This window comes from Ylistrum balloti, unplaced genomic scaffold (assembly GCF_031769215.1).
Source record: "Ylistrum balloti isolate Yb309-2 unplaced genomic scaffold, AGI_CSIRO_Ybal_v1 Utg370800, whole genome shotgun sequence".
Classification (NCBI taxonomy): Eukaryota; Metazoa; Mollusca; class Bivalvia; order Pectinida; family Pectinidae; genus Ylistrum; species Ylistrum balloti.
The window spans coordinates 482,252-504,887 of NW_026782466.1; the positions used below are offsets into that span (position 1 = coordinate 482,252).

Here is a 22,636-nt window from a genome sequence, read left to right on the forward strand (position 1 = left end):
CTTATAATACTCAATAACTTTAAATATCTAAGACAAGTAAATCTTATTTCCACATTTTAAGGTAACATAATGTATCATAAGAAAATTTACACTCACAAAATTACCTGTTGTCTGCCCCTACTATATAGTCCCTCATCCCACATCACAGATCAATTACAATTATCAGTCATAAATTACAACATTAATTAAATTTTTAAATCACAATTAAGTTTTAATTGATTCTGAATAAGCAATGAAAATGTTATCTTGTCAATGAGCATTGAAATGAGTAAAAATAAAATACTTCAATCTTAAAAAAAATGTAGTTATTTTTGATTAAATGATAAAAGAAAGTATTCTAATATCTAAATTTAAAATGTTAGTTAAAATAAAGACGTGACATCATATAAAAGAAGAATGAAATTTAAAGAAAATATTCAAAATGGATATGTCATTCACATCTAGTCAAATCTAGTAAGTGTTGGGTCACTAGTAAATCACATAAACTATTGAGATAATTACGGTATGTGTACCAATATATCATTTTTCCAACCTCATCTTTCACCAGAATGGCAGGAGTATTTTTATCACAGCATTGTAAATTTTAATACGACTTTTTCAGAACCAGGGAACACACAGATCCAAACAAGTTGATTTGAAGTTCTGGATTCACAGATACAGAAATATCTTGACCAGTCACTGAACATGTGACTTTTAATATTAACCAATTCATCATAGCAAGAAAACTTACCATTTATCATTAATTTAAACGTAACAAGTACTTAACTATTATGATAAGTGTGTCAAAGAAAAATTACCATATCTCTCCCAGGGACGTATCATATTATTTTTACAGGCACTCAAAGTTAGGTGGTGGGCTTAATATAAATAGCATTAGTTTATATCAATTATGGTGGGTTATCATCAGGCATGGTGTTTATAATGTTTATTTCAAAGAGATAACAAGTATTGACTGATTTTTAAAAATAGTTGAGAGTAAAAAAAGTAAACCGTAAAAAAGGAACTAAAAATAGAGAAAAAGTTTTAAAATAAAAGATTATTGGTCTCATATTTATAATATTGACAGTTCAGAAATGTGTGTTGATATACACTTTTCAAGATTCATCAGAAAGTGTTTAAAGCAGACAGGAAAATATTGACTCAAGTAATTGTAATTTTACAGAAATCTTTCAAAATCTATCAGAGTGCTATAAAATAAAGTATTAATATCTGAAGTTTATATAAGCCGCAATTTAGAGTGGAATTAAATCTTTGAAAAAAAAATAATAAAAAAAGCAAAACGCTTGGATTGATTTTGTCCAACATATAACATCCGACTCACCAGATGTTGATACAGTTGTTGTAAACTGTGACGTAGTTGTACTTTCTACTGGAACGAACAATTCAGTTTGTCTATAGTAATAGACGCAATGAACTTATGTAACAATGCCATTCAAATACACAAAAATATCTAATTAATCAGTAATTACATTAATATCATCAGAACTTATGTACAACATCAAATAAATGGCATTTAAGCATAAACCAATCAAAACTCAGTTGTAATACAGTCATGTGACACAAACTTGAGTTAAACACATTTAAGTGATGTGTTTTAATGTGAAAACATGACAACAGAAAAAAAGTAAGACAGTTACACTTGAAGAAAAAGATAAAGAGTCTTAAGAAATTTATACAGAGAAAAAGATCTCGTTGATGAAAGAGCAAGATACTTATTATAAAGAGAAACTTTCCACAGAGATAACTTCATATAAAGAGAAACTTTTTACAGAGATAACTTCATATAAAGAGAAACTTTTTACAGAGATAACTTCATATAAAGAGAAACTTTTTACAGAGATAACTTCATATAAAGAGAAACTTTTTACAGAGATAACTTCATATAAAGAGAAACTTTTTACAGAAAAAACAAGAAACTGATGGATTACCAAGATACTTCATATTAAGAGAAACATCATACAGAGAAAAACTTCATATAAAGAGAAACTAACTTCAGAGAAAATCTTTATATTAAGAGAAAATTTGTAAAGATAAAATATGTACTTGATGAAAGAGCAAGGTACTTCATATAAAGAGAAAGTTTGTAGAATTGAAATCTTCAGAAAATTCCATCGCAGGTCTGAAACAAATACATCCTTGGTATTAAGAAAGCTTATGGTAACATGTCTCTTAATTGCAGTGATGGTGATGAATGCATCCAAAAATAGCAGTATACATGAACAAGTGACTTGAAGAATACTCACATAGACAGTGAATGAATGAACATAAAATAAAAGGTGTATGCATGATCACACAGGTTCATTGTAAACATGAGAAATTAACATTGTGATAATTGACAATCAGTGAAAGATTTCTCTCCATTCCATTCATTGTGACACAACATAACTTAGACATGCCCATCAAGTCACAGTGTGATGGATGACTCGGGTCGATGAAAGATTCCATTCCATCAGTGGGCACATGCCCTGTGTGTTGCTAACATATCCGTGTATCATGCTCTGATGATGTGAGACAACACCGACCTGATGTAACACTGAATTTACCTTCTACAGCGATAGCATCATCCAGGAGATGGTTCCTCAGCATGGGACCATATGCCTGCAGGGACTTCATTGCAAGGTCCTCAGGAAACTTGTCTCCGTATATTTTAGAAAACAGTTTCTTCCTTTCCAGTTCCTCCTGCTGTTCTTCTGTCATCTTATTGAACTCCTTCATGGTAATGGCTCCGTTGGCCTGACCCGGAATGTCTGGACCACGCGGTCGATGGTAGGAGGATCGTCTGGGATCCTCGGGACTGCTGTCCTGAAATCTGTCGTACCTGCTGTCAGCCTCTGACCTGGGGCTCTGGTATTTGAATCGTCTACGTCGGAACTCTACCCCTGGATCATTCCTGCTCCTACTACTATTGGGTGGGAAAGGAGTGTTGTCATGGTAATCCGAATCTCCTTCCTCCATACCCCAATACCCTGTGTCACGGCCATCATACATGTCTTGGTCTCTATATGTGTCTTGTTCAAATTCAACTGTTCGCCCAGTACTTTGTCTGCGATTAAAATCTTGGGGTCCATTATCATACATGTGATCCCTTTGTCTTGTATACTGATGTCCTGATCTTGGTGTGTGATGTGACCTCGACCTTGGACTGTTCTCATAGTAACTATCATAACCAGACTGACCTCTGATCCGTTCAGGGCTAACACCATCAAATGACCTTGACTGATGCGTGAATTGTCTTGACCTTCCTTCTACATCAAGGGTATGGTTGCTAGGATACAATCTCTCTCTGTCCGGACTGATGCTTTCCATTGACCGAGACTGCTGGCGGATATAATCATCTCTCCGCTGACCACTAAGAATTCCACGCTCTGGGTATCGTGGCTCTTGGTCTTCATATCCCCTGTCGTTCCTGCTTCCTGACCTTACTCGAGCCGAAGATCGATGTGGTAGTCCTCCCCCGCTGCTGGGCTTTGGCATGGCAGGAGCCTGAATTTCAAACATTTTTGTTGTTTTCTCGGGTTCTTTAAAAGCTTCTGTGACTTTGACAAAATTCTTGAATTTTTTCCAATCAAATTTAAATTTTTGAATATACAAGCCTTGACATATCCCTTTTCTTAAGATATTTTCTTGCATGATAAACTTCCTCATGGTATTTGCTACTACCTTGAATGTGATGTGACTCTTTACATGCTGCTCTCTCATATCATACTGGGGAGCCCGCAACGCTGCAGCCACAGTGCCCATCATTTTGAAGGAGAGTTTGTGGTCCTTGGCCTGCTGTCCATTGCTGTGATCCAAGGAAAGTGGTGAACGGAGTGATGGTCGTCGGAGAGCACTCTGTGACCCTGGTCTAACCGCGTCTGGGGAAGTATAACGACTGCCGTATGGAGGCACAGGGGAGCCTTGTTCGTCACTGTAGTAAACGCTTTGGCGTCGGGATGAGAATTGACGGCGACCCGAAGATAAGTTGGAATCACGCCTATCTATGCCCTCGCGCATACTAGATCTTGCAGGGGTGGCCTGGCGACTAGGAATGTGCTGTTCATATGAGTCCCGCTCCACAGTCTGTCCATAGTCAGATTGTATCACAGGTTTCTTCAAGGGTCTCACACCGTCTGGGACCACACAGTAAGTAAAGTAATAAAGAACGATGTAAGATCTATTAATACCATATTTATCCTGTGATGAGCCCAGGAATGCAACCCTCACAGCTGATTATTACTGAACATCTAAAGCTGTGGGTGGGCCTATTACTGGGCATGGTCTTATCACTGGATAAATACATTGATTAATTTTACATCCTACTGTCGAACTCATTAAACCTGAGAAAGGCTTAGAAAATTAGAAAAGTATAAATTACACCAAAGTTGAGGAAAGTACAATAGAAAAGGTGAGAAAACCAATTACATAATATGTCACTCTTCAAATAATTGGAATCCATTTGAAATATTAGTATTAGATAAAGACAGATGAGTTGTAAAATAGGTCCATTACAATTCTCTCTTCAAAACTCCCTCAGTTTACATAATCCTGATGGTTTTACATGACTGATTACCAAACTGGTATTTTTATATCATATTGTCAAAATGACCTTGACTTTGAGCAGGTAATTACCTTTGTATCTTGCACTCTCTAATTCCAAATTTTCTGGACTCCTATCCTGTTTGTGATCTGTCAGATAGAAGCCATCATACGTATATCATCTGTTACTTGTAAACGGCTATTTCTAGCCTACTTAAACTTAGGTATACCAGCATGCACAGCTAGCCTACATACCTACCCATCAGGAAGTGATGTCATTGTTCAAGATCGTAAGGGAAGTCATTTGTTTGAAATTGTGCTGACGAATTTCTACTGTGACAGAGAGCTCATGTTAAGATTAAAGTATAAAGATGGCATCATGTGATACTACATGTAAATGACAACTTAGTCTCTAAAATATTAAATTTGTAGCATGTCCTGATTCTCTCAATATTATTTTCGTTCAACATCTTACATCCTCTTTTAAATTTGTACTATAAATAAAGTACCATAAAAAGCTCTCAAACTGACAAAACACTCCCGTCACTCCTTTTCTTCAACTTCAATTTTCAATTGTTTAGGATCTGTCTCAGACAGTTTGAAACAAAATCCTCATGTCTAGATACTCCAAGAATTTATCAGGTAAGTGTTGTACATTTAGGAAAGGCACAATAGCATTTTATAATACATCTATATATATCATACAATATTGACTACGTTATAGCTGTCTAATTTCACGCTGCAAATATTTCACGGTGGTCTGGGTTGGGTTTACATTACAGAGTATTTAATTTCACATTTGTCTATCATTTCACATCAATGTATTCTGGCATATAACACGTTTTCTGAGATTTTCATTTACTGTAGAAATATTCGTTGGATATCTAACTTTGCGTTATCTTTAATAACTGTGAATATTGCAATATTATATCTCCACGAAAATGACCAACAACACAACAAAAGCATCTTCCTATTAACACCTTCACTGCTTTTTTTGGCACCTTGTGAAATTACACATATAATGATACTGTATATACAAAGTAAAGATATGAAGCTATTCACCCACTAGCTTTCCATATACCGAGAGAGTGGTACACAAAATCAAATACCATGCAAAAAAAGTGACACATGATTTACTTTACAGAAAATGAAATGCCTGATACATAGTAAGTAAACATAATGTAATAATTTGTATTGCAAAACTTTGAACTTGACTAAATGAACATCTGATAGTTTAGACATTCTGTAATTTTCTCACATTTGGCTTGATCTATATTTTGTAAAACCTGATTTTACTGACATCCAATTATTAAGAATTAATATCAAATATCTTTTCATGAACATAAAATTAGGATTTCTTTGCACACATTTCATCATTTAATGCTGATGAATTTATCATTTGCTATGTAGGTAAGTGGATTATGAGTGTAGAAAGTTTTTCAGTAAGATCAGATCATCTTCCTGTCAGGATTTCATCAGGTTTTAATTAAATCACAAGACTAAATAATAATGGCCTTAGTGAATCAACTCCAGAAATAAGAAATAAAACCTGATTGAAAAAAAACAGTGTAGTTCTGACATTTTCTGAACAAATTTAGACTTTTTGAATATTCTCTCATACAAAAACAAAAAAAACTAAAAGATAAACATTCTATGAAGTTACATAAAAGTGCAGAAAATGTTTGTAATACAATCAGATTGTGACAGTAATGGCATGCATCATACTTCCACCAACAACAGCTCTCTTGTTCATGACCTTGATTTATCCAAGGTCACTATTAAGTTGTTTACCATGACCCCAACAATGTCACAATATCAAAACAAGGGGAGATAACCTGACAAACTATATTTACCAAGGTTAAATTCAATCTCATCAGCTTTATCATCACTGCACTGGCTTAAACTATTTTCTGTTCAAGTCATCAACATCAAAACCCAATATTAAGTTACTAGAACATCTTTTCACAACAATTTTACAAAATTTCCATGGAAACTAGAAAATGGACATTATATGGGCATTATATTGTATGCAATAAAGAAAGCACAATGGTATATTTGAGATGTTTGTGATTTTCTTTAAAATGATAGTAAAAACTTTTTGCAAAAATCTGAAAATAAAATATCAATATCACATGCCATTAAAATCATGCAGCTATCTAAGTATATATTCTAGATACTGTAGTGATGATACACAGCTAGTAATAGGTCTACAACACTAGCTAACTATATAAATCATACCATGTACATAAATAATGGTATTCAATAAAAACTGGATACATTCCAGCTTTAAAATAAGATATACATAATTTTACAGAGAAAATCACATAAAAACACGTTTCTTATACTCTTAATGTTGTACAACCTTAAAATACTTTCCATTGTAAACTTTCATCCGGCACCACTGATACGGACATTGATACTTAGGTATGTTTATGTATCCCACCAACAAACCAAGCCTAAATCTTTTCTACAGTTTGTGGTGTAAGTAAAAACTAAAAAAATTATGACTTTCTTATCAAAATGAGATATATATACATTGCAGGTTAAATGTATCATTTCATATAACTTTTTATAAAAGAGAATTGTCCACTGAATGGCAGTAATCGTGGATGTAAAAACCTGTTATGATAAATAAATAAATCTATAGAGAGAACTATTTTTAATTAATTCTATGATGGTTATACAATCCATACCTGGATTACAGATCCACACAGCAATCTCAAGTAACTACATAATTACCAATGAAGACAAAATTGCTAGTTCATTAAAATCTATCATCTTCATTACATGTGACTACATACATTTCTCTCCGCAACCCACAAAAAAATCTACAAATCCATTCCCATCCATAGTCTTAAAATACCACCACCCCATCCATCCCTCTCCCATTTCTACAACCCCTACATGCTTACCATCCATACTGGGGAGCTGGCCAGCTCCTTCTTGTATTTCGATGTACTCCTTGTAAAATTCTGCCTCATCCATGCGTTCTTCCTCAGGGGGAAGCTCCACTTGTTCAAAGTCCAGAGGCAGAGTAACTTCTAGAAGGTTGGAGGTCTTGGCATGTTCTATGTCAACTAATAAAGAGAATAGGTATTTCTGTAGATCATATCAACTTTGTAAAAAAAAAAAAAAAAGTACACATTTTTTTCATATGTCAAATAAACTTTCTCTGACACACAGGTAAAATAACTATGTATGATACTACCTCTTATCCAATTATTTCCAAAATATAATTTTTTGTAATCACAAAAACATACAATATATGTAAATAGCACCTGTCATTATTAACGTCCGAAATGTGCATTATTTCTTACAATAAGAATGATATTCATGACTGAAAGGAGATCTTGGAGACTGATCTCTGCTATGACACTGCTGTGCTATGTAAAGCCACATAAGGCATCTAAGATAAAAAACGACAAACTCTTCTTAGCAAAGCACAATCCGCATCTGCTAAATCATTCATGGAGTTTTAACCTAGCAACACATCTTTATTTATCCAGATAGAAATCTTTTCCTGTGTTTCCAACACCATCTCACCATTCCTTGTGTTGGTTTCATTCATGTTGTGCTGACATTTTCAAATGTGAATACTAAATCTTTTGTGAACTAATTTGATTTCAATATATTTTTTTTTTTGCATAATCTAGCTAAAGCTGGACTTGAATCCAGTTACTTTTTCCTACCACTGTTAAAGCAATACATGATTTCACTGCCACACCAAAAGCAGTCAGAGACTCGGCCAATCAAATCCTTACTGTATCTATTTTTGACATTTGAGGATTCTGAGGCACACAGAAACCCACAAGGTATGACTTCCTCTGAAACTTGACATTTTGAAGCACAATGAAATATTTGATTAATGAAAACAGTACCCTGACATCAATATCTATTCAAATTCCAACATTGATTAAAATAAAGATCATTTTTCTATCTGATGTGAGAAGTTTGGAATCATATGTATTTTTCTATATTTAAATAAAAACTTACCATTGGTAGCTCCTTTTGAAAAAAAAAGAAGGGAAAAAAACCCGATTAAAAAAATTCAAAACATGTTCAATAGATCAAAATTTATTCATATTTCAAAAGCATGAAGAAAGCTGATACCAAGCAGGTAACATCAACAAAAGAATAGACAAGATCATTTATTTCTTCATATTCAATGGATAAGAATTCCTAAGTCACCTTTTTGTGATGAATGAAGACAAATTAAGAAAACACTCATTAAATTAAGAAACACTCATTGGCAGTACATCAGGGATTCTTACCTTGAGGGAGGGCTTTCACATACACTTTGTGGAGCTGTCGCAAGGTACAGCCGCCGATCACAACTTTACATCTGTCACTGTCTGGACTCGGCACCAGCTACAGGAAACCATTAAAACATTACTTCAGCATCTTTAACATATCACTAACACAACAACATGAAAGTTGAAGAGGAGAAAATTCTCCAATAAACAATGTCTGTTAATCATTTGTGTATGATATGGTTCATCCACTGGGTTTCTGGAGGATCCTTTGTGAGATACAAAACCCTCATGAAATAACTTTATGCATTGATGTAACAGTTTGTATAGTAAGGCAAGGTAGTGATGATTTTCTCTTTACATTGTGCATTTGGTAAGCTAAATTATTAGAAGAAGCAAAGTCCTTCTTTTTTCAATTAAAAACACAAACTTCACTTTGAATTTCATGTTCTAAACTAAGCCTTCAAGGCCTTTACAGAACAGTTCCCACAGAAGCTGGTGACCACATACCCTACTGCCACACTGGACGCCGTCCAGGAAGATGAGATAACCAGATATAGGGTAGTCTGGTGTGTCAATGGCCATCCATACCACTGCTAGGGCATCAGGACGCTCCGTGCGCTCAAGGGAGATAACTGGCCCACCATCAGGAGTCCGTTTGGGACATTTCATTACCTTATAAAACAACCAATAGAGGTTTTCTTACAAGTTTGTTACAAATGATTACATTCATATAATTTAAATGAAAAGTTTCTTTTCTGGTTTTGAGAAATATTTTAAATAAATCTAGGTACCAAGCTGTAATACTTGTGGGGAAATCATGCCGATTCATATAAAACAGTCCAGTATGATAACACTATATCACTTTTTATAAGTCTTAATGAAAACACAATCCTCATCTTCAATAATATTGGAATTTCTTATTTGAAATCATTAGTTATTATATATAACAGCATTTTCATCTTTCATGTTTCTAAAACACAATACACAAACCAGTGTTTGTATGAAATTGAAATTCTACAAGACTATTACACACTCACCAGGACATTGGATGTAAGTGGTTTATACTGGTTGTTGGTGGAGTAGGCTTCAACTTTGACCTCATACATACGACCTCCTGCCATACCCCTAACATTGATGCTGGTGTTGTGTGGTGGAAACATATCACAGTAGGTCACTCCATTCAGGAAAAGCTGACAAGATTAAAACATAGAATTATTTACTAAACATTAACTCTGAACTTATTACTGTCAAAACTGTTATCTTAACACATCAAATCATAAAACATCATAAGTGACCTAATTGGTAAATAAACATTTTCTTTAAAACAAAAGAACATGAAAAGAAAAAAATCGCAAGACATACCTTCAACACACTCCAACATCTTTCACAAATGTATGAACTCCACATGGAACTTTCAGTAAAATGAGAGGAAATTTGATTTTTTTTCCTTTTCTTATAAAGTATGATTTTTTTATAGATCATCTCCCTATTTTCAACCAGAAGACTGCTTTTAATAATTTCTAAAGCTGATATAATTCATACATCAATGCACATGAGTAACAATCCTCACGGAAGCTTACCTCACAGCCTTTGATAAGAGAGAGCTGTCCATCTGGGGGTGGGTTCCAGAACACCTCCATCACACCTGGCTCGGTGAAACATGCTTTAATGTGTGGAACACAGTCCCACCACTCCCAAGCACCTTCCTTCTGTAACCAAATATTTCATTCTACTATAATTTCAAATATGTCAACACTTCTATAACACAAGGCAGATCATAGCTGTAAATAAGTAGTATATGTAATTACAAGAAGGTTGGAGATACAAACAGGTGGCAGCTACAGGCACGTATTACTTAAAGCTGGTGGTAGGACATATCTATAGGTAAGTGATGACTAAAGTACAGGTCGAGTTATGGACACATTTGAATTACACATTCAACTATCAAAAATTGGCAGTTACAGGCAAGGGTTGCCTTTCCTGACTGCCTTGATATGGCATTCACAAATCATCATAAAATATCAAGCTTTAGTGTCTTCCAGCACATGTGCCATTTATTTTGACTGTAAATGCCACACCACAAGACAGTTGGTTCAACTGGTTAACATTGTACAGTATCTGGTAGCACATGTCATTTATTTTGGCTGTAAATGCCACATCATAAGACAGTCAGTTCAACTGGTTAATATCCTACAGTGTCTGGTAGCACATGTCATTTATTTTGGCTGTAAATGCCACATCACAAGACAGTCAGTTCAACTGGTTAACATCCTACAGTATCTGGTAGCACATGTCATTTATTTGGGCTGTAAATGCCACATCACAAGACCGTTAGTTCAATGTTTAACAACGTCCTAAAAGATGTAAATATAGCATCATGATTTCCATTTGAGCAGTGGCATTTACTGTCATAACAATGCCACACCTGTTTTATAGGTTTATATAAAGGATCTGTCAATGTAATTGTGGACAGCTGGTGTTGGTGATAGATATCTGAGCACATGAATCATACACATCATTAACCCATTTACTGATGTCTACTGATACACTTACACTTGGTACTGGTCTTGATTCAGCTACGGAGGCTGCAGATGACAAGGACTGGCGGTCAGCAGCCTCATCATCAGATACCAGAAACCTCCTGTAAGAATAGACAAGTCAGATCAAAGACTCATACAACAATTAATACCTATAATGGCTATGTGCCAGTATACTGAAGGTTTGTGTTAATGATCTCCATTACAAAACTCTTTTAATTAGAATTTTAATGAACAGTTACATGTATTAATGTATTTCAGGTTTTCATTTGATAAATTAATCAAAGCTTATAATGTTATCATCATTGTTATTTTACAGTGGAACTCTTAAGAAATGAAGTCATATTATATGGTATGGTAACATGTATCTGTAATTCTACTATAAAAAGAAATCAGTTAGGCTAAATCACTCAACTTTTTATATAAAAATAACTTGATGAAATGCATTCCACAATGAGAATGAAATCTTTCTACACACATGTAAATTTCCTCTATGTATTCTGTACAAGTCAGTGTGACTTAAGACTTACTTGGAGGTAAAGATGCTGCTGTTGAGTGAGCGCTCCAATACCGCAATGGCGCGGACAAACTTGATACCAGGTTGTTTCATCAAGACTCCTTTGTCTTGCCTGTACAGCTGTAGAAAGTGAATTAGATATATCAGATGGTGAAATTTTATGACACAGTCAAACTTATATGATTCCAACTTCAACAATTCAAATTTCTCGATATATCAAAGTTTTTGTCCAGTCCCTAATTTTCTTTCTATATATTACTACTAACTTACCCCTTTTATGAATCAAAGTTTTATAAATCAAACTTTTTGATGTATCAAAGTTTTTTCCACAGACTGTTACCAATGATAACACAGTCATTGACACTTCATCATCTGAACAAATCATTAACCTGTCCTGTAAAGGTATTTTAGCTAAAAAAATCAAAGACAATGGGACACCGTGTGATGTTCACTGCCGCAATTGCAATAATGGCATACACTTAGGCCTAATTTACGGAATTGTGAAAACAATTTGAGGAAAATCTATCACTTGTATGATGACTTCACACTTTCCTAAAGCATCACTTTTCAGTTTTAAGTATAAAAGGATGAGAAACACGGTGATTTATCTGTCAATCATGCATTCTTCTATTGATTCAGACTAGCTATTGTCAGAACATTGGCAAACACCCTCATAATTTCGATGACTAAATATGAGTGATGTTAGTGCTATTCTTTCTGGACAGATTACATCATGACATTAATTTGCTCTCTTTAAAATTCATTAGTGCCTATAATGTATATGTATCAAATTTTAAATTATTACTTAACATGTGATGACCACTTAATGCTGTGTGTCATTTCATTTAAAATTGTAAAATACTGTATGACATGAAGGCACGAATGTAAACATAAGCATGCGTTGTCGATTTCTTTACAAAGTGATGTTTTTATTTTCTAATGAATGAAAATGTTTAAGATAAAAATGCATTTCTTCATTTAAACTTGTGTTTGGGTATTTGTTGTGTTTGTTCATGTAGAAATGGTGTGTCATCAACTATTATCATGAACATGAAAACATAAACATAACCCACCAGATATCGTTTGAAGTCTCAATGTATCAAAGTCTTTTTTGATAGTCCCTTGAACTATGAAACATTGAAGTTTTACTGTATATCAGATATCAGAGAAACAGGACATCTCTCCTACTCATATAACATTATATTTGAACTTATACTTATTCAAACTTCCATTTCCAACATAAAAAAAACACTGTAGTTCAAATTCTTGACGGGCCCTCCAAATGTCAACCAAGCCTTTCCTACCTTTGCAGACTCCAGGTGGAGAAGTGGAGGAGTTCCGTCAGTGGTGAAGAAGATCTTAGACCCGGGAGTGGAGCAGGAGAGTTGAACCTTGTCATACTGTTTCAAGGCTCCCCCATTGGATGTCTCAATAGTCGGTTCTTTTACCTTAGGGCCTGTATCACAAAGGAAAATATCATGTAACTCACCCATGTATATTCTCTCCTTTTGTCTTACACAACATAAACACAGGAAAAAGAAATTGAAATGAAATTCTCAAATAATACTACGACATTGCCTTTCTCATCCAGAAAATCACAAACAGAAGCTGTATTTTATAAGGTTATTAATGAATATGAAATCACGGATTTCCCCTAAAAAACAAGAAAGAATTTTCCTTTTTTTACCTGATCGGAGGACGTAGACGGTGCAAGCAAAGCCATCAGCTCCACGAGACACAACACTGTATGACCCAGGTTCATCAAATGTGTACAAGAAACTGTTATTCTTGACCTTCTGACCACTGTTAAATGACTTGGGGCCTTTTATTGGGTTTAGGGGGTCATCCTGCAATACAATAAAAAGGCATGGTTCTAAGATAAGGTTACCCACAAGTTAGATGGAAAGCCTACATATCTTTACTGGCACAACAGGAACTGGTGAAATAGACACACTTATTTATGCACAGAGTGGAAGACGATTCTAAGAGGTAAAACAAAAAAATTAAGAACAAATTATATAGGTACAAAGCCTAGAAATACAGCTACAAATAAGTAATTCCAGGTCTTTCAAAGTCACAGGAGACAGACATCGGGTGATGAGACAATCTCAATATTATGTTTCTAAGAAAACTCACCCTGGTTTCATCAGAGCCCACATGAACGATGTTGTGTTCCTCGTCTGTACCCTTCCAGGTCCACAGTACACTCTGGCCCTGAATCAATACAGAAATGTCAGTCAGGTTACCTACATACATTGACATTTGTATGTTAATTAACAAATTAGCGCATTGACTCTTCATATGTACTTTCTTTGTGGTTTTAAGCCTAAATATTTAATATACCCTACACTGTAAAGTTTGTTATTTCAAGCATTCAAATTTTCATGGTTTTTACCGAAATTTCACTTATGTCAGGAAAGAGACTTTAAAGTTCTTTATCAGTTATATTTTCTAGGTATCTGGTTTTGAAGCTTTTCTTCATCCACAAAACTTGCAAAAAGTAGCAACTCTTGAAAATAACTTTTACCATAAGTATGCTGAAAAATTTTCACCTAAAGTCCTTTTCATTAAATTCCGTTGAAATGCTTGGTCTAAAAATCTGCGATTGACAGCTTTTTTTTACAAAACAAATTGTCCATATTATACGATAACACTTTAAGGAAATCAGTATTTGATTATTTTTTTTAAACTTCTTTTATTTTTTTTATATTAAAATTAAGATGACATTACCTTGAGTATGTAACAAAACGTTGGACTAAATCCACCACTTGTTACACGGATCACCATGTTGTCATAACGCTCATCACAAATCACACTGCTGATTTTAGGGGCTTCCATTTTCTATTGGACATAAACAGTAAAGTTTTAATAGAATAATTCACACAGATACAAATTCTACAGCAAATTATATTTCCTGTATGTTTTGTCTTCCACTTGTGTTGAGGATCATTTGGAAATCCATTCATCAAATGACCAACTATACAACTGGAATGTATGAATGGTGAGTGAAATGCAAATCAATGTCTTCCATATATGGCATTGAAATGTTAGTCCATTATCAATTAGTCATTAATCAGTAATTAACAGTGAAATACAAATTATATCACAGTATAAAAATTTCATATCATATAAAGATAAGGACACAAGCATTGTCGGGTAATAACACAAAGCCTGTTCCCTGTGTTATCAGTCAGCAGATACTAGTTCACATCTCATAAATCTATAACAGATTTAGAAAGATATCTAATGTGCTTGAAGCATTGCTGACATCATAAAAAATTACATACTTCTTTATCACCGGTGCTCTGGAAGAAAGACTTGCTGTAGAATTGTGTTACTCCTGGTTGTTTGATGGCACGGCTCAAACATCTCCTACAAGTAAAAACATGAAAAACTGAAATCAAAATGGCTGAAAACTTTACTTTAAACTGGCATAACATTACTACATTTTACACCATCCCAAGGTCATGCGTAAGTACTATTTGGGGAGGTTTAACACCACCCCAAGGTCATGTGTAAGTACTATTTGTGGAGGTTTAATACCTTCCCAAGGTCATGTGTAGGTACTATTTGGGGAGGTTTAACACAAATAAGTAAGTTATAAGTACATACCGTTTCGGGACCTTCAATTCTTCCCCAAGGTCATTTGTGATCTGATCCATGCTCTGAACCTCCATAATGTCATATTGACGTGTGCTGCGGAAAGTCCATGCTACAATATCGTTCTGTTTGATCGTTAAGGGGTCAGGGTTGACTGCCATGCCAACTTTGACCTCGTGGACCATGGGTTGTGTTGACACAACAATGGCACCAAACACCTTGGAAATACTGGAGCTGAGAATAAAGAACAGCCGAAAATGTCAAAATTATGACCAGATGACATTCTGCTACATTTAAAAAGTTCCATGATGATACAATATAAGTTTATGATATTTTCATGATTACAAAGACATAACATGAAATCCTAACATAACTTACCAGATGCTAGCTCTCTAATATCAAACTCTCATTAACATTAATATGGCTTAAATGGATTTTCAAACTTTCCTATTTTCTGGTTCTAAACAACTCTCGTCTTTCTCTATAGGTGTTTTTTGGTCAAATATGGGCCCCATTCCCAACTGGCTTTATGCCATAATATGGCCAAATTCCCAAAGTATATAGTTTACTAATTAAACCTTCTTTCCCACCTGATAAATTTTCTTCCCTATATGAGACAAAATCTTCTTTACCAAAATGAGTCAAAATTAGCTGTGCAGCCAATTACATACCGGTAGTTTATTTTACAAACAACCAGAATCTTTAGTCAGAACTCGGCATCATAAGATTGTAGATCATTATCAACAGACATATGCTGTATCTAACCGATGATAATCTGAGTAACTGAACACAAGGAATACCTGATGAAGTAGAAGACGCCAGCCTCAGAAAACTGATGGACATAGGCAGAAGGAGGGTCACGGAACATACCACTACAAAACCCATCCTCTATATGGCTGCCTTGGTGTGACACCTGTACATAAAACAAATCATTAGTGTCATATATTGATTAAGTAACATGATAACATAGTCATCTGACAATACCTCAACATCTCTATCCTATAACTAATTGCTTATAGGAGATAACACACGTGGCTTATGGAAACATAACATACCTAAATCATCAAATGTAATTGGTCATGGAAGACTGATTTGTAGTTTTCAAATTTTAACTACCTTTATGACTTTTATTAAACTGTATGATATGAACTTAATAATGTCAATGTATGATCAAATGTATGATATTTGATAACCTCTTTCATTTTTGATTACCTGTATGATATCTGATCACCTGTATGATATTTGATTACCTGTATGATATTTGACTACCTGTATAATATCTGATTACCTGTATGATATCTGATCACCTGTATAATATCTAATCACTTGTATGATATTTCATTACCTGTATGATATTGATTAACTGTATGATATTTGATCACCTGTATGATATTTGATTACCTGTATGATAATTGATTACCTGTATGATATCTGATCACCTGTATGATATATCATCACCCGTATGATATTTGATTAACTGTAATAAGATTGATTGCATATATTATTTCTTATTACCTGTATGATATTGTGGGGTTTCTTTCCTCCTTGCCACACCCACCACACACGGTCAGTGGGTCGAACTGTAATTACCTTGGGCTCAAACCCACTGTCTGTCAGGTGGATGGTGTGATTCTGTAATTGAATTTAACATTGCTTATTTTATAACTGATTTCATGTTTTAATTCAATAATACACAAAGATTAAAAATCAACATAGTAGACAAGTAAATGATCATCAATATCGTGTCATTTTTGGAGAGAAAACATAAAATAAATCTATTGAATATAGCTACAATATTGCGATTTGTAATTCTTGGTAATCAAGCAATTTCGTAACAGTTTCTCATTTACTAAGTAAAAAAGTAACAACTGAGTGATATATTGTTATGTGTACCTTAGGTCCAGGATTGACAATCACAGAACAGGTGTTCATTTCCTTTGTGTTGATGTCCTTTGTGTCCTCTGTAGCGTACAGTCGGAAGTGGTACACACCAGTAGAGGGCACCACCGCTGTCGCTAGACCGACCCGAGCACACAGAGCCATGGCATCGGAGTCCAATGGGTCCTCCATTTCTGTTACAGATGTAGTAATAGGAGATGGTAAACAAATCATTAATACCATAGAGCATTAAAGTACTACATATGTCTGAAAAAACACGCTGAAAATATAGATCTGGATACTGCTAGATTAATCTTAAGATACAAGAGAATTTTTTTTACGGTTTTTAAAAGGCAGCATCATTTTCTATTTGCCATTTCTTTTTGAAAAAATTGTTTTAAAGCATATTATCTTAATGTGTTACAGTGTATGAAGTTTCATTGATGGATACCAAGGAATATCAAACTTACGTGTAGTTTCGTCGAGAGCCGATGTCGGCTTGGCAAGTGGGCTGAGACATTTGCCGACCTGGTTTATGACAAATTTAAAGTTATTCTTTGAAGCCTGATCTTTGTCCCAGTGGAACCAGAGTCTGTCCCCAGATTGGGCCTTCACCACATCTGAAAACACCATTTTGTAATCATGATATATGTACCTATATAATAAACACTACCATACACTATTGTCAAACATGGGCAAAATCCAGTAGAAACAAAACAATTGTAACCCAAGACACTGGATTAAATATGGGACAACCAACTAAAAAAAACCTACCTAAGTTACTGTATATCCCTTATATTTTATAAATGTGGGATTTATTTTCGTGTTAATACACAAGAAGCGTCAATTGCAAATTCTAATCCGTAACAATTATTTGTACAAAAGTAATAACTCCAGATGACATCTACTTGATTCTGTTACCAGAGTTTTGTAGAGTCCATATCCAATAACTCATCATTGGGCATTTAAAGATCAGCATTAACGAAATATATTCACAAAATAAAATATTCACGTAAGTGATTTACAGTACACACTAAATGACATAGTAAGCTACAGTTCTCACTAATAAAGAACTAAACATATTACTGGAATAAAGTAATAGATCGGTTGGTTTTACCTGAACACAATACCAGAAAGGCTTTTTTTCACACTGATACATAATTGACCTTTAGTCTATTCACCAAGATGTGAGCCCACCTTGTTCACATTGTTACATAATTAACCTTCAGTCTATTCACCAAGATGTGAGCCCACCTTGTTCGAATCCCTTCAGTGTAGTCAGTTCTATATAGTGTTCCTGTTGCTTAGGCTTGACAATAATAGTTCCTATATACTCCGCAGCTTCCTGCTGATTCTGATCAGAAAAGTAATACACTCCGGGCTTATAGAACTCATGGGACATCAATCCTTGTTTACTGAAAAGTAAGGAAACAAACTCAAACTAAATACAGGAATGAGAACTACAATATTCATTCTAAAACAAGAGATCACAGAAGGATTTTGCTGTCCTCCATTGTTTTATCTGTATTTGTTCTTTAGAAGTTGGATCTTTTTCCTTATTTTCGCTTCTCTCCCCTGTTTTTTTTTTCTTAATTATACAAAATTTGAAAATTCCTTTGAAGAAATAGTGATAAAAATACTTTCTTTGTCAAAATCCAAGATGGACATCTGTCGTCCATTTGTTTATCTGATCAGTACTAAAATCAAATTGGCACAACAAGGGACAAAGATGAGCCTAAATATGAGATTAGAAAAATATCCTTCTCGCACAATAGCAATAACAAACTTTCAACGTAAAAAACTAAGACAATTGGCAGTGCCTAATAGTCATTTCAACATGTTAACATTGATTCCTGTTATCAACTTTACAGTGCATGACCCCATTTACTTTCTCATTTCAGAACCCATTCAATATATTTCAAAATACTACAAGACAAATGGTCTTCTTTTCATCATCATAAATCAAAAGATTTACTATTTAGTTGTGGAAAATAATAAGAGAAATAACACAAAGATCTAAGATTAAGATAATTTACAAAAAATTCAAAATACATTTTTTTGTAAATCAGATAAATATTAAAACTTACCTTGGTGTTGCCCACCTAAAACCATCTTCTACTGGCTGTAAAAAAAACATGTTACTGGGTCATAATAATTGTCAGAGCTTTAGAGATATAATTTAAGCCATAGGGCTTGCAATCCCTAAAAACTGCAATTCATCACCATTTCTGCATTACTTACAATGATACTTAGTATTTGCCCAACATGGAATGATATTTGCTGAAAACTACCCATAGTTCAAAACCCTGAAAGAATTTCCCTTCAAATTACCTTTGAAAGTTTCACAAAAAGGTTATTAAAAAGTTCTACCTCCAATCATTTTAAAATACATGCTCTAATTACATGTTGCTTTGGCAATATCTGAACACACTTTGATTTAAAATTACAGATTTATTCAGCATCGTGATATTTCTCAGTAGAGGTCTGTCACCTTCCATGTGTCAGACACAAATGAAGAACATTTTCTGTTTTTTTTATCTCATTTCAAGATTGATTTACGGTATTTCAATTTCAAATATTAAAGTACTTTTTGAAATAGTATATAATAAATGACAACAGAATTGCTAATTTCTTGTCACAAGGTCTATTATTTTACCTGGTAAGGTTCTTCATCATCCTGGTCAATAGGAGGTGCTTCTATTTGGTACACACTGTGCGACTTCTTGCACTGTCAACAAAACAGCAGAAAATCTTCACAAATGAAATTTTCACATCAATTTTATTCCTGAATGATACTGGAGACATTACTAAATTTCCTCAGAACTACTTTTGTACTTTTGTATGTAACCATGACAGCACTTCTGTGTAACCATGACAATTTCCTTAGAACTATTTCTCACTTTTGTATGTAATCTTTCCATGTAACCATGACAGCACTTCTGTGTAACCATGACAACATTTCTCTGTGACCAATGAAAACACTTTTTTGTGACCATGATAACCATACCTTAAATTTATCCCAGGACCACCACACACGGTCTCCCTCCTCCACCAAGAGGATCATGGGCTGGAATGATCGGTCAAGGATCTCTACACGGAACTCTCTAAAATGAAAAATACAAACCATTTACAAAACGCAACAAGAAAAATATTACATGATAAAATACATTTAAAGCAATCAGATGATAAATTTCATGATAAAAATATTTAAATATTAAGAACACAACACCAGCATGGTCAATAAATTGATTCTTGTTCAGTCTTTTGTCCGAGTGTTTTTCTATTTCTTATTTAATCTTATTTCTAGAGAACACCTAGAGAATATGATGAACGTCTATAATATTTACCTCTGTGCTTCTCTTACATGTACCACACATAATGCATTGCTGCTTTTGTTGCTCTCAGTCTTGAAAAAGAACAGCCCTGGTTTCCTATAAAAAATTTAAACCAATCATTAAATAAACACAAAGCAGATCTATCATATTTTATAATTCTGTACAATCCTCGGGCAGAATAATGCCATACATTTACAATAACAATATATCTTTAAGATCTGAATGCCCTTCCTCCAATACATATAGGTATTGCCCTTCCTCCAGTATATAGAGGTATCAATTTGAAAAAGTTGTCAAACATGACCTTTGACCCTTTAACTTTGACCAATGGCCATGATCAGCTGTAGAACTTGATGTTATGATAGTATGGAGCAGTGGGAAAGGGGGTGTGTGTCTTAGATTCTTACTGTTAATTATCAATTAATATTGATACTTACGGGAAAGTTTCTCTGTATGAATCACTTGTTACTGGTGCTCTATGAAACAGATAAAGTTTACATTTTCAAATATAATGGAATTGATTACACAAACATCACGCATTTTAAATGAAATACATCATTACTTGAGATGAAATTCTTACATATCTGTGTTCTATCTGTATTTAGAAAGTAATGTCAAATTTTTAGTAAAAAAAAATTTAAAAAAAAAAAAACCTGTCAAATATCATTGTTCAAGTGTGGTTGATAGATTTGATGAGACAAATCTAGAAATAATCATTTCTTTTTTAAACAAATGACATTTCATAACAAACAAAGTCAACAGTGGCTGGTAACAACTCACTTTGAGGTCTCGGTGTTCCTTATAAAGCACTTCTTCTCTATGGAGTATTCCACCTTCTGGACGGCGTGCGGTGTTTTACAATCAGTCCAGTGCCACTTGACTGAGTGACCTTGGTCCACATATACAACAGATTGTTGGAATCCCTCATCTGTGATTTCTATCAGTAAATCAACTTTCCTTTTCACTGTCACGCTCAGTGGAGTACATCGAATACCATTACTGTAAGTAAGCATGCCAAAAAAACAATGATAATGAAATTTCATTATTCGTCTCTATTTCAACACTAAATAAATCTTCCAATTTTTAAAAGAAAAATTAATATATGTCATTTTCAAAAACCACTTGTACATTTGTGTAAGTATCTTGGAATCTCTAGTTTATAGGAATACAGTAATAACAATCAAACTGAAGCTACAAATACCGAGACTTAACACAACGAGACTTTATTTTCAAATGATAGTTCCTGAATTAGAAGATGCATAAAATATTGAAATTCAAAATTTTAATAAATTTCAGAATACATGCTATTTATTTGTTATTTTGTTTGGTGACATTTGATAATAGAGAGAAAAAAAAAGAAAAATAAGAAAACAATAATGACAAACAAAAAATCAAAAAGATTAGACAAATTTAAAAACCTGGATATGAATAGATTAATGCTTCACATTTTTTTTTGTTTTTTTTTGTTTAAAACATTTGTTACAACAAAGTATGGTTAAAGTTTGGTTAAACACTAAGTCAAAATAAAACAGTATTTCTATCAGGTTCTATAAACTAGGTCTACAAACTTATTTTGTTATATATAAGTTACTTTGTAAGGAATGAGAGATGTGCTATAATCTGATTGTACAATATTTACAAAAAAAAAAAAAAAAAGGACAGATTTTGCTAATTTCTAAAAGAAATACAACACAGAGTGTTTCAATGAAAAGAGTGTTTGCATAAAATTCCTGAAATAGAAAAAAAATTAGGTACAAGAAAAGAGAAAGATCTTGTGAAATTATTTACAAAGAATTTATCATTTTGAAAATCTAGGACTGTAACAACATATATGATAAAAATATTTGTATTTTTCGTAAGAAATATTATGAAACGAACTAATGACATAATAATTTATATATAAACCTCTAATGCAGAATTTATCATTGATTACGTAATTAAAGTTAAGCTTTCCACCAACCAGCTGACTTACGGTAAAACATGCTATTACTTTAAAGC

General features: G+C 33.8%; 1 protein-coding gene across 1 annotated transcript in view; it reads right to left on the reverse strand.

Moving 5' to 3' along the window:
- LOC132558588 (uncharacterized) overlaps window positions 1-22,636 on the reverse strand; it is a 67,628-nt gene that overhangs the window by 35,914 nt on the left and 9,078 nt on the right. The window contains exons 6-31 of the mRNA XM_060223175.1: window positions 21,419-21,637; window positions 21,076-21,114; window positions 20,651-20,734; window positions 20,311-20,407; window positions 19,960-20,031; window positions 19,391-19,425; window positions 18,558-18,718; window positions 17,774-17,923; window positions 17,319-17,497; window positions 16,941-17,057; window positions 16,226-16,338; window positions 15,438-15,659; window positions 15,113-15,197; window positions 14,556-14,666; window positions 13,962-14,039; window positions 13,513-13,672; window positions 13,130-13,281; window positions 11,839-11,945; window positions 11,325-11,412; window positions 10,352-10,480; window positions 9,809-9,961; window positions 9,279-9,443; window positions 8,790-8,886; window positions 8,512-8,523; window positions 7,431-7,595; window positions 4,612-4,668 (exon numbers count right to left, since the gene is read on the reverse strand). Of these exons, the coding sequence (XP_060079158.1) occupies window positions 4,612-4,668; window positions 7,431-7,595; window positions 8,512-8,523; window positions 8,790-8,886; window positions 9,279-9,443; window positions 9,809-9,961; window positions 10,352-10,480; window positions 11,325-11,412; window positions 11,839-11,945; window positions 13,130-13,281; window positions 13,513-13,672; window positions 13,962-14,039; window positions 14,556-14,666; window positions 15,113-15,197; window positions 15,438-15,659; window positions 16,226-16,338; window positions 16,941-17,057; window positions 17,319-17,497; window positions 17,774-17,923; window positions 18,558-18,718; window positions 19,391-19,425; window positions 19,960-20,031; window positions 20,311-20,407; window positions 20,651-20,734; window positions 21,076-21,114; window positions 21,419-21,637 (3,047 nt within the window). The remainder of the gene's footprint in view (window positions 1-4,611; window positions 4,669-7,430; window positions 7,596-8,511; window positions 8,524-8,789; window positions 8,887-9,278; window positions 9,444-9,808; window positions 9,962-10,351; window positions 10,481-11,324; window positions 11,413-11,838; window positions 11,946-13,129; window positions 13,282-13,512; window positions 13,673-13,961; window positions 14,040-14,555; window positions 14,667-15,112; window positions 15,198-15,437; window positions 15,660-16,225; window positions 16,339-16,940; window positions 17,058-17,318; window positions 17,498-17,773; window positions 17,924-18,557; window positions 18,719-19,390; window positions 19,426-19,959; window positions 20,032-20,310; window positions 20,408-20,650; window positions 20,735-21,075; window positions 21,115-21,418; window positions 21,638-22,636) is intronic.